General features: G+C 38.9%; 1 protein-coding gene across 1 annotated transcript in view; it reads right to left on the reverse strand.

The window, feature by feature from the left end:
* The window catches only part of SORCS2 (sortilin related VPS10 domain containing receptor 2), a 591,861-nt gene that overhangs the window by 80,814 nt on the left and 493,745 nt on the right, over positions 1-17,302 (reverse strand). Inside the window, exons 6-8 of the mRNA XM_075148660.1 lie at positions 15,287-15,351; positions 13,013-13,131; positions 9,538-9,627 (exon numbers count right to left, since the gene is read on the reverse strand). Coding sequence (XP_075004761.1) covers positions 9,538-9,627; positions 13,013-13,131; positions 15,287-15,351 — 274 coding nt within the window. The remainder of the gene's footprint in view (positions 1-9,537; positions 9,628-13,012; positions 13,132-15,286; positions 15,352-17,302) is intronic.

The raw sequence follows: 17,302 nt of genomic DNA on the forward strand, positions 1-17,302 counted from the left end.
TTCAGTGTGCCAAGTCCAACCCTTCAGCCCAGCTACCTACTGCTCAACAGATGACAAGCACATGAAGATGGGATGCCAGCAAATATTGGTAGACAGAACTTACTGTCACTAATGAGTTAACTAGTAAGGACATCTGAGAAAGAAAAAAATACCTTGATTGAGGGAATGCAAGTTTTTGTTGCTTTATCTATTTCATGGCCACAGATACTACCTTAGGCTGTAATCTCAGCAGATCCTATAAGGAAAGCATTTATTCTTTGATGATTTCATGCTTGGACTACTGCAGTTGCCTTCTTGTAGGACCTTTGCATTCTCTCTTCACATTCTGCAGGCTACTCAAAGTCCCGCTGATCATCTAATTTTTCTGTAATTATGCTATTCACACATGATTTATTGAAATTCATTTATAAATATCTTCTTTACTGATGTTAAAGATCTTCAGGATTTGGAACATTCCATATTGTCACTACTCAGGCTGCTTTTTTGTATCCATTCAGTATTTGAGCTCTTGTGCTCTCCTTTCATTTTCATGCTCAAATGAGAGAGTCCATGCACTTTCAGGTGTTCCAAGGCAGAATCTTTTTCCAGATTTGCCATCGCAACCATGTTGTTTCCTTTGTGGTATGCCCATTTCTCCACGGACATCCTTTCTCTCATCTCTACTACTTTACTTTTGCTCTGTCCAGACTGCCATGTCTGCTCTGTTCCATGTCTTGCTGACCCAAACATCCATGCTTTTGCCATTCTCACTTCTCTCTCTCGTTTTTGTTTTTGCAAAGCTCACCAATGGCAATTTGTATCAGCAACAGACTGTGATTCCCAAATACCAGTATTCTCCATTTACTTTATCTCATCTTCTTAGGTTGTAAGCTTTTGTACAGTTCTGAGATGCTACTAGCTGTATTGTCCAAAACTCTTTTTTTTAACCTCTAAAACCCCATGAGATTTCTCTGTTCTGTTTGCTAAGGTACTTCTTGTGCACTATATTCTGTGAATTCCTTTGTCACAATGTTTCCTTCATCCTCCTCTCTTTACTAGGTAATGTTATACCACACTAAGCACAGATGTCTCTATGTTAATCACTAAAAATCTGTGCAACTACTCATAGGTTCAAGACAGTGGACCAACCCAGGGCCAGGGATAGGTCTACCTATAGGTGCAATCAAAGAAGCCTGCAGTCAACTCCACGGGGTCATTTCTCTATGGGTGGATGAGAGAAGTGGCCTTCAAATAATGTGAACAGCCACCCCAAGGAAAACGGAACAAACTTCTAAGTCTACTTGGAGTTAAATACTGGGTATAAATCACAGAAAAGGAGATTTAGGTTAGATATCAGAATATCCTTCTATAGTAGGGCCTGGCCATACACACTGAGAATAAAATGCTTAGGGGGGTAAAGTAGTCTTCATCCTTGGGAGCAGTTAAGAGTAGATTAGACAAATATCTGGTTTAAGCAGATGACCATGCTTTGGAAAAGGACCTCTCAAGATCCTTTCCATGTCTATTGCCTATGATCCTGTGAAAACAGGGGAAAATAAAAACACATTTTATTGAGATTACTTGAAATATTACACATACAAATAGAAATATCATTAAAAACACAGGATTTAGGTTTTTTTGGATTTTGTTTTGAGTTTGGTTGGGTTTTTTTTTTTTAATTCAAGGGCTATAATTTCTTAACTATGCTAAAAAAAGTAAACAATTTCCAGACAAATATGAATTTCAACATGACCATGGAATTAGAATTAAGGGCAGCTGGAAATCTGTTGAATCAGAATTACTTTTCTACAAAAATGCTAAATGAATCCCAATAGTGATCAAAGACTACGTATTAAAAACCGGTATGATTAAACAAGGCATCCAGTGACAGGTCATACCACTCCTCTCTCAGAGACTTGCAAGCTGCTAAATTTGTACCTTACATCAGTAGCAGAGAACACAATTGTTCAAACAAAGACAGTTTCAAAGTGATACTGGAAATAATTAGACATGTATAGAAGGCCAAATTGTGCCAAAAGATGAGCACCACTTCAAAGAAACTTCATATCACATGGACAGACCTGGTCTATTAAACAAAATAAATGAGCCCAACGGTGTGTGCGTGACATTGAAAGAACTGTGCATGTTCAGCCATGCAATGGAGAGCAAGCACCTGAGAACTCTTCCAGCAAATACAGAGTAATGATCAAACATTTCTTCTTAAAAATATCCACGCTGCTCGAGAATTTTTTTTTACTTTTAACACAGAGATACCAACATGATCAGTCTAACATTTTTCCAAAATTATCTGCTTTTAATGCAGCTGAGTCTGTTTTCACAGAAGGCTGAATGAACACCAAATAAAAAATCAAAAATCAGCCAAGAAGCCAAAAAGCGTTAAACAATTAAAAGAGTTGGGTTTTTGGGGGGCTGAGGAAAGCAGTGTTTTCACTGCCCCATTGCATTTAGTAACTCACCAGTCTAAAAGTCTGCTAATACTTTACAGAATTTTACATTCAAGAAATGCTCAATATGGTTTACTATATTATTAACTGTGATAAGAAACCCCATGACACAAATAAATACAATTACCCCCTGAAGAGAGAAGGATATAAAAGGTGACAAGGATCATACAGCAAGCCAGTGCTCCTTTATGTAGTAAAATGTGCTGATGACATAGGAAATATCATTAAGTGAAAACACGGTAGGCAAGGTTCAGCATAGCTGGTGTAATGCTACGCAGGCAGGACTGTGGCACTTTAGTCAATAAGGCAAATAAAAAAGAACCTTAAAATTCCTGTTTTTCAAATCTTACAATTTTCAGTCCAATGTCAGAATTTTGCCCCTCTGCAATCTTCTAATGCTGTGGTTGGGCAATATGTTAACCTGAAGCAAGTGATAAATTAAACAGAGAATCACGAGGAGTAAATGTATCAGAAGCGCAACAGATGTAAGCACTTAAGGCTGTGTAGTCTCAGCCTTGACCTCCAGCTGCACCACATTTATACCCCTGTAATCTCTTAAGTACAATCAAGGTAACTGGATGGCACATATCCCAAAGATAATCTCCCTAATCTTCCTTGCCTGGCTGAGTAAAACGGTGCAAGGAGAGAAATCAATAATAAGTTATGCTGTGAAGAAAAGAACAGTTCCTTGAATCCACCTCGGATGGATTTGTACGACCGAGGAGCCAGACAGCTGCTACAGCTGAGGTTCACTGGCTGGTGCTGTGACACCGCCCGGGAAGGGAATACTTCTACTGCATCAAATGCCACTGCTAGCTGTATTTCTATTTTGTTTCCCTTTTTTCTTTGTTCAACAGCCACTCCAATGGACTTTCAGAAGGATGGAGAAGTAGTCCTGCTGCAGGTGCAAACTGCTCTTCTGCCTCACACAGAGGAACAACCTCAGCCTAAGCCTCCCCAAGTGATGGACAGCAGAGGTGGCGAAGGGGATACCCAAGCAGAGAAACAATTCTTAGGAGACTAAGAGCCTTGCTAGATGAGCTCTCATAGCCTCAGTACTTCGTAATCCAACCATCACGCAGCCACAGCCTCAAGAGAACTTTGTCTGCTGACAAAGGGCTGCAGGAATCTTTCCTGCTATTTCTGCTGTGAATGAATGGACCCGTTTAAGGAATCCTTGAAAAAGTCATGGTAAGAGGGAGCTTGATAGAGAAGGGAATACATGCCTCAAAAGATTGATGACTATTTAGGGAGAAAGAGTAAAACTGCTCAAAATATTTTACTCTTGATAGTATTATATCTATTATTGGATGATACAGACAAGTTGGGAAGAAAACCTGTGGTTAAAATAGTGATGTATATCTCAGACTGAGGCAAGGAGCTCCTCAGAAGGGCATCAGGGGATAACCAAATAAAAAGAATATATGGAGTTGATAAAAGGCATGTATAGGAGATGCATATCACCATGAATACATTAAAGACTTAACTTATTTCTAAGGCAATAGGATTTTTTTCTTCTTTTATTTTTGTGTATTTTCCCCCTGTACTCTCTTTTATCTTGTTTACCTGAAAAATTTTACATTATTGCCTATTTCACAAGATTGAAAAGACTGTACAGAGATCAAAATAGATGAAAGAAGCTTTTTCCACACCATATCTTTTCAGAACTAAACTTTCTGAATTGCAGAAGGACATAACAGACAATAGAGCTCTCGCATTATTAAGATTTTGTAGCTGGCATGAACAAATGCAAAATCGATGAATGCCTTGTATCAGTTCATAAAAGGAGATCATTATCAATGGAATTTATTAACCAGAGGTGGGAAGGGGACTCAGAATAATTAAATTCTTCCAAATTGCAACAGTAAAACTACCATGATTTGTAGCACATTCCTTGGTTTGGTCAGCAACTTTGTTAACAAATTTTTTGCTTAAACTGTCAGAATGAACTAGTTCCCAGTTTTATTGTTAGTCACATTAGAGCATGACTCAAAATCCCAAATAAGGACCAGAATCCAGTGTACTCCTTCGCCACACCACACTTCTCTAGGTGAGGGCAGTCAGAGCTGCAGGAACTTTTATGTGTGACAATTCTCCGGACAGGGCTGCAGCCAGCACCCCTCGGGCAGACCTGCTCTCCGAGCAGCGGCAGCTGAACCCCTGCTCCAGGCTGAAAACAGCCCAAGGGGGATCACTGGATCTCCCTGGATCTCACTAGATCTCCCTGGAACACACCTGCATGCCTAGCCAGCCATCTTATGACACAAATGCAATCCTGCTGCCCTTGGCTTGATTTTGGTATTCATTTCCTATGACTTATTCACTCCTGATCTAGCTGTAGCAGCAGAGAACAAGCAATCTTGGTAAAATGGAATATAGTATAAAAGCCAATTCAGTTTTAAAACAATCATTCCAAATTTCCTCTTCTATTTCAGGGAGCATACAGGCAACCTTTAATATGGTCTCACCAACCTTTGAGACCACTCTGCCTGGCAGCAGCCGGCACTTGACTCCTGTCAAATGCAGGAGACAGCTGTGTGATTCAATGTAGTGTCAGTATCAAACACACTACTAAAAAAAATATCTCAACACCAGGCAAAAAAGCTAAAAAAAAAAAAAAAAAAAAAAATCCAAATTCTCTTCATTAGACAGCCCCTAACAGCTCTGCTCTCTGTACATATACAGAGCTTTAATGTGTTACAAAAAGGTGATCTAAGTGGCACTGTGGAGCTGGAGCCTAGAAACTTAGCATATATAAAGATTGGCTGGAAGCTGCTTTTAGCAGCCTTTGATTCACAAGTAAGGAGGCCTTCAGATATGTCCAAAGACAAACATTTATCCTTTTCTAGGTTTCTTTTTGGGGGTACATTTGGACAAATACAGACACAAATGCAAATACAAACAATATAAAACAACTGAATCATTTTTTTGCAGATTTTCAATCTCTTCATATCGAAAGGAAAATAAGACATCAATAGCATTTTGTAATTACTCAGTCTGAAAATGTTCATTCTATCTTCATCTATAAAATCACCATGAAACGCATCTGTGCTGCAAAAGAATAATATCTGAAGAGCCCAGAACTATTCCCTGGGGCTGGAGCCTGGTTTTCCAGCACAGCTCTCCCAATGTCGTTAGACACATCCTTGACCAGCCTGCAGTATCTTCTGACTCGGCTACAGTTTACCTTCCCTGTACACAATCACTGGTCAAAAACCCTGGCCAGTGACATGAAGCACTTTACAGAGACCACTTGGAAAGTGATTTTTTGAAGCCCTATTAAATTCTTTTGAGAAAAATGAAATATAGCCTATTTCAGACCCGCTTCATCTCCTGGTTGAATCTAATGCTTAAAAACCCCTGAAACTCAGTTCTTTCAAAAGCTAGTGTTTTTAATCAAACTTAAAAAACAAATTCTTTGTAAATTCTTTCATTCTGTTTATCTCCTACCACCATAAAAGTAGCAACTCCACAGTCACGTGTTCTAGATGTACTCTTAATGTGTCAGTGTCTTTGCCGATATCCTGCTGCTTTGCAAAATTTCATCAGTAATTTGTTCATATGAATCTTTTCCCTTCTGTTCAAACTGGATTGCACTCTGCATGATTCTCACTGAAATATGGTGTGATGAAAAATTTCAGAGCTAAAATTAATGTGAAGGTACCAAATCACTTCTAAAAAATGTATCTTTTACAGAAGAGGTTGAAATCTCTCACATTCACCACTGTTCTAATGGATGTCTGGCTTCCAGACCCTCTTAGTGAAATTTTCAGCTCTGTTGTGTGCAGATACCCAAGAAACTTCTCTTGGCGGCATCATCAAAATGCTAAAGAGAGACAGTTTATTTCGTTCCACTCATCGGGTACTGCCTGAACTAGGAAGAACACAAAAACATCCTTTTCCAAATGACACAGTCATCCTGTTCCTAGCTTGCTATTGACTCTATCCAAAATGAAACCATTAACTTCTAATTTATTTATTCAGTCAAGCCTGGAGTTAATCTGCTTAGCAAGGGGGGGGGGGGGGGGGAGGGAAGACAAATAAACAAAAACCATATTTTTCCAAGACAAAGAATTCAGCATGCAACACTATTTCAAACAATCCAGACTACATATGACAGAAATACTAGTGAGTTATGACCGAGTATGATTTTTCGAGTATGTCAGAAATGCACTCAGTAAGACCATATGCCCAGTAACTAAGCACCCTTTGCAGATTAATGGATTTTAAGGCTAAAAGTGATGATTAGATCCCTTAGTTTGCTCTCTGCTATCTTTCCAACCAGAGATTTCCAGCAATTGTTTCTGCATATTTTATAAGATGCAGGAGGAGCAAATAACTTCTATATCGTTAGAGCAAATCTCCCAGAAAGGCACTTAGTTATGATTTGAAAACATCAAAACCTAGAATATCTGTCACTTTCCTTAGCACTTTTTCAAATACCAAATCACCAACACCATTAAGAAGTTGAGCTCAGTTTCTAATTTGAATGTGTCTGGATTCAGCTCCCAGCTATGGTGGGTCTTTCTCTAGTAAAGCGCTTTTAATAAAGACTCCGTATTTTCTCCCCATAAGGAGGCTTCTTCACTACAATCAAGTAGCCTCTTGATCTGCCTTTTTGAAAAACAAATTATACTTTTTTCAGGGTTATTTTTGAATGAGATTGCTGCACTGATCTTGTTTATAGTGCGGTCCTGCAAACACAACACAGGTCATGGTGGACTGCAGAAGAGTAGTAGAAATAAATGACTGGGGTGGACATCTTAAACTGATTTTGCTGCCAAGGAAAGCTCCGTGAAATAGAGATCTAGCTCACCCACTCTGTGCCGTGTCTCCAGCCCTCCCATAACATTTGCTGCTCTTCAAAACTGATGCAAGCTCACCTATTACAAATGTGGATGCCTACAAGACAATAGTCTCATATAGTTCTTGAGTTCTGACGACCTCCACCAATTTATTGAGATGTGTCAGATAGCTAGATCTGAACCCAAATAATTTGCCTTTTATTAATATAGTGCACTGCGATATTGATATTTAAATCAGAGGCATGTGTCATTAAGGAGGCATAGTACACATCCAACTTTTTTTAAAAAAATCACTTTCCTGAATGCTTGACTAACTAGCCACACACGGAATATGAACTACTGTCTATAATCATAACACTCTGTGCAGCTCTTAAAAATTTGAGTTAGTATGTCCATCTTCTATGTGATGGCAGTATCAGGAAGGACAAACAGTGCTGCATTGGCCAAATGCAGCAGATTACTGGGAGTGAGAAGGAAACTGCAATGCAAAGGTACAGATTCCTGCACAGGCCGTCCAGAAGCAGGAAAAATGCCCAGGTCTCTCTTAGAAGACTTCTGTCCTTCCATTGCCCAACAGACACCACTTTCCCACACAAGTTAACATAGTCAACACTTGCGCTGATGTGCTGACACTTCTTTAGGAAATTTGCTGCGGGCAAAACATTCGCAGCTTGGTGATCTTTACGTGATTTGATTTATTGCCACCTAACACACACTTTTAATTACTGATTTGGGTATTTGAAAAAATACCATAAATAAGCAAACATTTAGGAAAACATCCTTCCTTCCCCTTCTCCAGAATCAGCACAAACAAACACCTCTTCTCCCCGCTTCCTACTCTCAAGCCCCTTGTTTCCACTTTAATTTCGTTCCTCCCAACTACTTCAGTGAGGCAATAGGCTGTGCAGGAGGCTGGGGTCATCTGTGGAAGGGTTTCTTTCTGCCACTCCTTGCTTATTCTTTGCTTTCCTCCATTGCTCATCACTTGTTTTCTTCTGTCCCAGCGCGCATCTGGCATGTTTTAACATTTAGAACTGGATATTCTCGTGTTGTTTTCCTAATTACAAATTTCCCCAAGAAAGCATAAAGGCTACATTGAAGGCCTTAAAAACACCGAAATAATTATGTGGAAGGTTTGATATATCTACCTGTCCTTGGCTATACATTTATTGTCAAAATAGATAAATAAATAAATAGCTATTATTTCCATAGTGCTACTGGGAGCATATCCCAAATAATATCTGAAGCTTTGATTTGAGGGTTTTGTTAGTATGTTGTATATTTAAAACTAGAAGACTACAGACCACCACTTAGCTTAAAAAAAAAATCAAAGATGAAAAAACAACACTAAACACATTCTTTGTTTTAGAACAATAACAACAAAAGAAGGAAATACATTGTACTCCACTGTCCTTCATTAGATGAGCAATGAATTAAACCTGTGCATTTCAAGACATGCAAAAATAACATGTCTTAGTTCTCTACTAAGTAAGTGACAGAATCACATAGAATCACATGAAAAGGCAGGAACCTGAGGAGGTCTCTAGACTGACCTCCTGCTGGGAGCAGGGTGAGCTGTGAGCCTGGACCAGGTTATCCAGCTGGGTCTTTAAAATCTCCAAGTCATTTTTCTTCAGGATTGTAGAAACCTTCTAACTATACATAAAGTTATGAAACACATTAAGCGCAGCACAAAAATTCAATTGCATCAGTTAGATGGTATGTAAATATCTGTCTGTGCTTTACTGCTAATTTACTATGCAAATATAGAAACCCTGTCACTATAAAAAAATGCTAGACTGAAGGAACCTCTCAACAAGCCTTGCCATTCTGTTAAGTAATTAAAGTTCATATTGGGATTCTTTAATGACATTGAGCACATCAACTGGTAAAATTCTCTTATATTAATATTCATGCTTATACCAGAAAGCACCATGTGGAATTAAACTGTAACTGATTCTTGAAAGAACACTCACTCAATATCACTACATTGCCATTGGGTGTGTAGCACTGCTTCATGGAAGCAAAGCTCAAAAACTATTGTGGCAACTGATGAAAAATAAGCTATCATATGTTCTTGCCCTCTTTGGTTTATGAGCTACTACTTTCCTAGAACAAAAATAGAAACAGTAGGGTAAGAATATACCACAAATGGGATTCAGAAATCCTTACAAGGAGAAATTGTGATCTCAGAATAATGAGGTTTAAAAAAAAAAAGAACAAAACTAGTTTAGGTAGAAAGAGAAGACGACAAATATATAAATAGAAAGAAAAATGTGTATACTTACTTTTGGCAATGCATATTTTGGCAACTTCATCTGCACAAAGCCATTGCGACGGTAAGACACATAATACTTGGTCCGATTTGCTGATGTTGTCTGCACAAAGGAAAAACAGAACCCTATGATAGTTTATGTTAAATTTAAAGAGTCTGCGATAGAAGACTTTTTTTTTTTCTTTTTAACCTGCAACTGAAATACATAGCTATTACTATTATTGCATGCGATCAATTTGCAGAGTGTACTCCTAAAAGAATACATCAAAAGTTGTGACAAGATAGACTCCAAATAGACTCAAACTCTTTTGTTCTCCTCCTCTTCAGGAAGAAAAAAGTGATTTACTTCCCTCTTTTGCCATTTCAGCTGTCTTGGGTGATACCCGAGACTTCAGCATCTCACTGTCCCCAGTCCTTATTGGTATCTCTGTGCCCATTGGCCTCCCACATTTCTGCCCTTTTGTAGAAACCCAGGCTGCAGCACCCTCCAGGTAAGAGGTGGGGAGGAGATACGCTGGCCATGAACACCAGGTACCTCGAGGGCAAGCGGTGGGGAGGAGATACGCTGGCCATGAACACCAGGTACCTCGAGGGCAAGCGGTGGGGAGGAGATACGCTGGCCATGAACACCAGGTACCTCGAGGGCAAGCGGTGGGGAGGAGATACGCTGGCCATGAACAGCAGGTACCTCGAGGGCAAGCGGTACTCCAACAGCGCTATTCAAAGCAGAGCAATAAGGCTTGGTAAGACTGGAAGACAGCCTATCCTGAAGCATGCACATTTGACTTGGCTTGGTAAAAATAGAGTTGATGCATGACAGCAGGTCCACCTGCCTGAATATTTTAAAGATATCGAAGTATTTAATATTGTAATCATTTTCACTCTTTCTTTAAACCAATTTCCTTTTTTTTTTGTGGAAGAAAGAATGTGATGCCCTTTAGGAATGTGATTTGTTAAATGAGGGATTAAACCAAAAACCTCACCATTTATTTAATTAATGTTAAATAGCAGTCTTATCCATCTTTTCATAGCCTTCTTGTTCCTTATGCATTTTTTTATGTCACTCATTTTAAATGACTGAAGATGATGCAAGACAGCAGAGAATCCGAGTTGAAGCAGCTAGTTGTGTCAAGATTCACTTTTTAAGGCTGGTCTGTGGTTAAAACAGTGTTGAAACTTTAATCCTACTAAAATCACCTCTGAAACTGCCTGACTGTCAGTGCAAACTGGAAAAGAAATGAGTATTAGAAAGTTCCTGATCTTTGTGTATATAGACATACAACAGAAATGGGGTTCAGATCTTACTCTAAGATGGTAAAAGTCTGAGTTTTGGGCCAGGATTAGCAGTGCAGACTGCAACGCTCTGATTCACAGCTGCACAGCTCAGGGGATGTGAGCGATGCCAGGGGCAATAAGACAGTCTCAAACTCTCCTCTCTTTTTGCACAGATGATTCTGTCCCATATTCTTTCCGACAGATATTGCTGTGATATTAAGAGGAGTCCCTGTCTGATTCTAATTTATATGGCAATATTCTAACTTATATAGCAGTATTTTAGTCTAGTGATAAAAGAATTTCCACGTGGTTTCGAAAGTATGCTGTTTCTCAGTTGTGCAGCTGCTGTGTGGTTTCACTGGAACAGGTAAGTAGCGTCCCGCATCACACCTCAGGGGTGGCTGTGCTTCAGATGTGACTATGGGATCCCAGAGTTATCTTCTATCCTCCAGTAACATAGATATGGCTAACTGTAAACCAATTTAGCAAGATTTATATTACACACTGTGATTTACTGCAGGTAAGTTTGAAAGGAAACGATTAGAGATGTTTCTCCTTTATGTGGAATACATATGCACAATATGCACACCTCATCTACTGGCATTGACATGTCTGAAATCTACAGAGACTACGTTACCAATGGCATCATTTTGCTAGTAGCAACTGTCTATTGCTTTGTATATACACTTCCAGGTTGCATTTCCATTTCGTGTTTGCCTATGCCTGGCATGAGATAGAATAACAACAGCTCGAGATGCAATTATACAATACATCCGGCAAAACAAAATGCTTGAAAAGGAAGCAGCCAGTGTTTTGCCGAGCACAGCAGTCTGGAAGTTCACATGGTGAGAAGCACTTCTCACCATCTACACACCGTGAAATGGATTTTAGAGTGTGCCTGGGGGGAGCCACAGATAATAATACTTTTGAGCAAAACGAGTGCTGTAAGTGCTAGACCTGAGCTGAAAAATGCCTACTTTAATTCAAAAATTCTTTCCCAAATCCATTTAGCTGTTTCTTTGTGGTGCTAAATGTTCTAAGCCATGTCGGCCTTGAAACTGCTGTGCCAAACAAGAGGAGGACAGATCTTTCGTGTCTCTATTAATTTACAGATCCTTTTGGAAGAAACAGCCACAAGGGAGGAAAGCTGCAAAGAAGCCAATCTGATGTACACCAAGGCAGTGGTGGGGAGACCTATCCATTGCCACGATACTCCTTTCCTGCAAAAGTCAATAAATAGAGAAGCCTTGCATCAAGCCAATCATATCACAGTAAGGGAAAAATGATAGCCAATCACTGAGGAAAGTACAAGCAACTTCCCTAGTAAAATCTTAAAAAACAGGGAGGACATAACTGTTCTTTGAGAATTTTGCAGTTCTGATACATTCAAATCACAACCAGTCCCAAGCACATAAAACAGAATTTTCAAGTGTGCCTGAGCTGTACTGGTGCCACACGGCTGACAGAGTTCCAGCCCACGTTTCTGCATGCAGGTCTTGTAGTTTGGGAATGAAATAACCCCAAAGTAATACGGACCATCACAAGTTATAGACATGGCGTTTAGGGACATGGTTTAGTGATGGACTTGGAAGTGTTAGGTTTACGGTTGGACTCAATGATCTTAAGGGTCTTTTCCAACCTAAATGATTCTCTGATTCTATTCTAAGTTGCTCCAAACTCCCCAGCTATGGCCGTTTCACCCTTTCACTTCTTAAGCACTGCCATGTCAGTTCTTTCCTGGCAAAACTTCTTCAGAGGAGAATCCATATAAAGAAGCTGAAACACTACTCTGTCAGTGGCTTTCCTTGGATGCTCTTCTCAGGGAACCTTTTTGTGCTATGGAGGTACTGGAAAGGACCCAGAAGAGGTTGTAAGCATAAGAACAAAAGGGTTGCATTTTGCCTAACACACAAGAGTATTTATAAAAAGTAACTTTGAACCACACAATCCACTTGAAAATTTTCATATAGTTAAAGCTAGGTCAGTGATAAATTAAAATCAACTGTATAAATAGGCAACTAGTTGCACAAATTAAAGATGCCTTGTTTTTTTTGACTGATAAAGGAATGCTTTGTTCCATGTAAAAATTCATAAATCATCATTCATTCTCTGGAACAGGTTTCTCCATGCTCCTAAATTACAGTGTTGCTGCACTGTTTAAAATTTTATTTTTGAATTTGAAAATGGGCTGTCTCTCCAGAAAGTGGCAGTACCTGAAGAAATATGTAGTCATCCTGCACAGTCAGGGAATCCCGATCCGTGCCACTGGCAAACTGGACTGTCATTGTCTTATCAGAGCAATTTTGAATCTGGCAAGTGATGTAGCGATAACCTGAGGGAAGAGAGACAGAAACATATGACAGGGCTATCAAGGGAAAAAGAAGCAAGCAGTATAAAATGGTATTCATGTAGGGGAAGTGCTGCCTTTGCCAGGTGAGTTAGTTGTAAAATTATTATATTAAACCCTCATACAAGAGTTTTTCAATCTCCAATATACTGAGAATATATTAACTGCTTACAGTTCAGATCATTCCCGGGAGGCAGCCTGTTATTATCCAAATTCTGCTGGTCCGGAGAGATTAGGCGTTAGATGAATGAGACATTCATGGGTGGGGATAATAGAAGGAGCCTCTTTTCTCACTTAACCTATCCACAGAGCAGAATTATTCACTTGGAGAAATGGCAGCCTGAGACAACATAACTGAAATCAACAGATCAACCCCAGTATAAAATTGTGATGAGTGAGAAGAGAATCAGACTCTGTTTAACAGACAGCGTTCAGAATTTTAAAGGCTATTTTCAAAGCTCTGTAGGAAAGTTAGGACATCCTATTAACACACTATTGGAACTGCTCTGTTGGGGCAGGACTTCTATATTCAGAGTTAATATCTTGCTGAAAAAGCCTGGACTGATTTATATCAGTGGAGGCTATGGCCTCTCTCTTCCTCTCCCATTAGCAATGGGCAAGGAATAACCTCTCTGCCTGGGCTGTTAGAACAGCATCACTGCATCTTTGATGCAATCTGCTCTTATCAGAGAGACAATAATCATATCTTACACCAACTGTGGCCCAAAGACCTTCTCCTCGATTCAAGTCCTTGTACAGCTCACCCTTCCTCACAAACTTTTGAGCACAAAGTACTCGAGTGACCTTCCCAAGCGCAGTGAGAAAAATGTTATATACTCAATCCTGTGTCCAGATCACTAATTCTCCCCACGCTCCAGATACAGTGTGAAAGAGCAAATAATGCACCCCATGCACGTCCTTCATTACTTTTGCAGTGTGATAGGAAATGCATTCCACACTTTACAACTTCCAATTAGAAAGGGCCAAACCAGTATACTAGACACAAATATTTGTTTTAAAATCTGGATCTGTTTAAGAGGCAGCTAGAGTCAATCCAAGTTCTCCTGCTTATGTCCAAATCCTCACCACAAGGTTATTTGAGCAAGCACAGCAATAGGCTGTAGAAAAGTCTTACAACTATTCATAATTCACATGACAAGCATTATAGTTCTTCATCAGATAGGTAGTACAAAGATGTTGTTTCCACTAAAATCAATAGCAATGCTTGTACTGACCATAAGTGCACAAGTCAGTTTTTTGAGAACCCAGTCAGGAGATACTTCATACGAGTTTTTCTTTTTTGCTGTTTCTGTTAAATAAAAAAAACCTTTCCATCCAGCTCCTGAAGAATCTTCTTACAGAAGCTCTAAACAGAGCAGTTGATGGGGCTGTGTAGGGCTCACCAAGTTTCAGAAATCTCACTGCTAAAAGATTTAGAAACTTTGACATCTGGATTTTAACACGGTAACTTTGATTTTTTTAGTAGGGCTGAAATGAAGAAAAGCTACTGGATCAAAGAAAGACAAACTGCATTCTTTACAACTCATTTTTAAGACTGCACAGGAACTTAGATGATCTGATTCAAGGAATTAAATTATCTTTCAAGAGTACAATTGGTAACAAGAAACTATACAAGCTTTTGGAATCATGGTGACTCATCCTGACTGCTAATCTGCTTTTTTGTTTATTTTCCTTTTGAAGTCTCAAAGTATACTGGATACTGTAATGTGAATAAATTCTGGAAGATGGTGGTTAGTGCAGTAGGATTGACATATGCAACGATTCACTTTAACAGTCACTTACCCGGCACTAACATTGCATTGCCAGTTTTATTTGCAAATCAGGAAAAAATGTTCAATGTTTAACTGCCAGAATAAATTGCACTATTAATGGACATTTTCAGTGGAGCATAGCATCTTGACATCAATTCATCTTAGAGTGGAAAACAAGTAAGTTTTAAATCATACTATATTTTTATATAACAGGACAGTTTTGCTGACTACAGATAAACAGAGAAAGAATTTGACTTACACAATTTCTCTTCTGACTCGTTTTAAAACCAATCCAAAAAGTACTCTCTAAAACAAAGAGAAATGACTATACACTAGGGTATCAATTGATAACATTTTCATTTGCATACCTCCACTGGGGTCCTGGATTTCCATATGAACTAAATCAGGGTCTCCGTCAACTCCAGCAACAGCCCTGAGAACATAACATAATCAAGTTACGCAAAGCCAGCTACAGAATAATGATTATGTGGATGGAAGAAAAGAGAGGATTTCATACTAACCAGCTTTAACATTCTAGCTGGGAAATTAAAATAAACCCCATTTATAATGTGCTATTACTAACATCTAGATGGAAACTATTTTTTCTGTACTTGATATTATGTTTTTCTTAAACTTCTTTAGAACCTCTTTTACTAAACTATGCATACAAATAGGATCAATTGGAGGAAAGAACAGAAACAGGTATGAGATAGGAAACAAAACTTCATAATCATAAATTGATATATATATTGATATATATACACACACAGATATGCACACACTCACATGCACTGGCAAGCGCTACAGCATGTTTTTACAATTATGTTTGACATTTGAGTCTACAAGGCAATTTAGTGCTAAAAAAGACTTAGATTCCATTCTTATTAGAAATATCTTAAACTTGACACATGGCTTCCATAATGAATTGCTATATCTTTGGTTAGTATATTCAAGAAAGAGTAGATTCTGCTTTGACAAAGGAAGAAAGTGAAGAATAATTTTGAGAAGAATATCCTGGAAAGGAAATTCAGTCCGAATTGATCAAGGTGCAGTTTAACTTTCAAAAGGTGTAATGGGAATACAGGCTGATTTTCTCTTAATATCTCCCATGTCAAATATGCTCAGCCAAAAGATGAGTCGTCTTCTCTCAGGGCTTCCGTCCCAACCTGGGAATGGCAGCCCCAGCTGTGCTTTTTTCTGGCCCTTCCATCGTCATTAGTCAGGCAGATTCTGCAGAGAAAGCTTTGAGCTGACAGTTGTGCTGTCAGTAAGCGAAGCAGAATCCGGCCCCACTCCCATAGCTACATTGCTCTTCACAAGGCTCTTCACTGGCACAGTAAGAGTCCATCGAGTCAGCAGATGCGAGCTGAAGACACGCAAACGAGATAAATTGAGTGATAAAGTGCAGCTGGATGCAGATATTAAAAAAGCCCATTAAAATACTTAAGAGAAAATGATAATTTTGATACAGTTATTAATAATCAAATGCAATAAAACTATACTTTGGATTGAAATTACATCATAGTTTAATGATTTTAATAGCATTGATTTATGAGGAGCGGTTAAAACTCAGACTCAGTAATTGGTGGTTCCTTGGGAACGCAGGCCAGGGGGAAGAGACTGGATGATGTCCACTGCTGCATAACAACCAGAAATAATCACATATGCTGTTTTTCCCTAATAAGATAAATGATCAGTCTGAAGAGGGAAGAGAAGGGGGAGGGATGAGCCCCCGCCAAGCAATGAGATGTGAAGGAAAGTTCTAGTGGGAATTTTGTAATAAATGCATAGAAAAATCTTGCATTTACTAAGAAATTGGTCTCTGAAACACAAACTATTCTAGCATTTTGGAGGCAACACATTAAGTCAGACAAGATGTTACATTCATTGAGATCTGACAAGAATATATCTGAGCAGAGGGAAGGGATCTGTGAACTTTTTCGCTGTGTGTGCTGTATCTGTTTTTCCAGATATTCACAACACACCAAAATCAAACCTGCTATCAACTCTGCAGTCAGCTTTTTGAAGGCAGAAAATTATGTTTGCTGAATATTTTACTTTTTGTGCTGGACCTCATGCAGCTGAACCACAAACTAACAGAAACTTTAGGGTTGAAATTTTCTGAGGTTCAGCCTAACATGTTGTTGGCATCAATAATGCAAAGATAATTTTTGGGTACTTTTGAAACAACTTCTTATATCTATAATTTATCACACCCAATTTCATAAACACAGTTTGAGATATTTGTCAATACCTTTACCTTCACATATTTATTTCAACAGCTCAGAAGTGACAACGATCTCATGTCTACCGTGTTTCTCCTAACAGTGGCAGCTGGCACAAGTAGCCTCAAATCTCGTTTCCAGTGTAATCTTTTAGTGCAA

The sequence above is a fragment of the Calonectris borealis genome, chromosome 4 (assembly GCF_964195595.1).
Source record: "Calonectris borealis chromosome 4, bCalBor7.hap1.2, whole genome shotgun sequence".
NCBI classification, from domain to species: domain Eukaryota; kingdom Metazoa; phylum Chordata; class Aves; order Procellariiformes; family Procellariidae; genus Calonectris; species Calonectris borealis.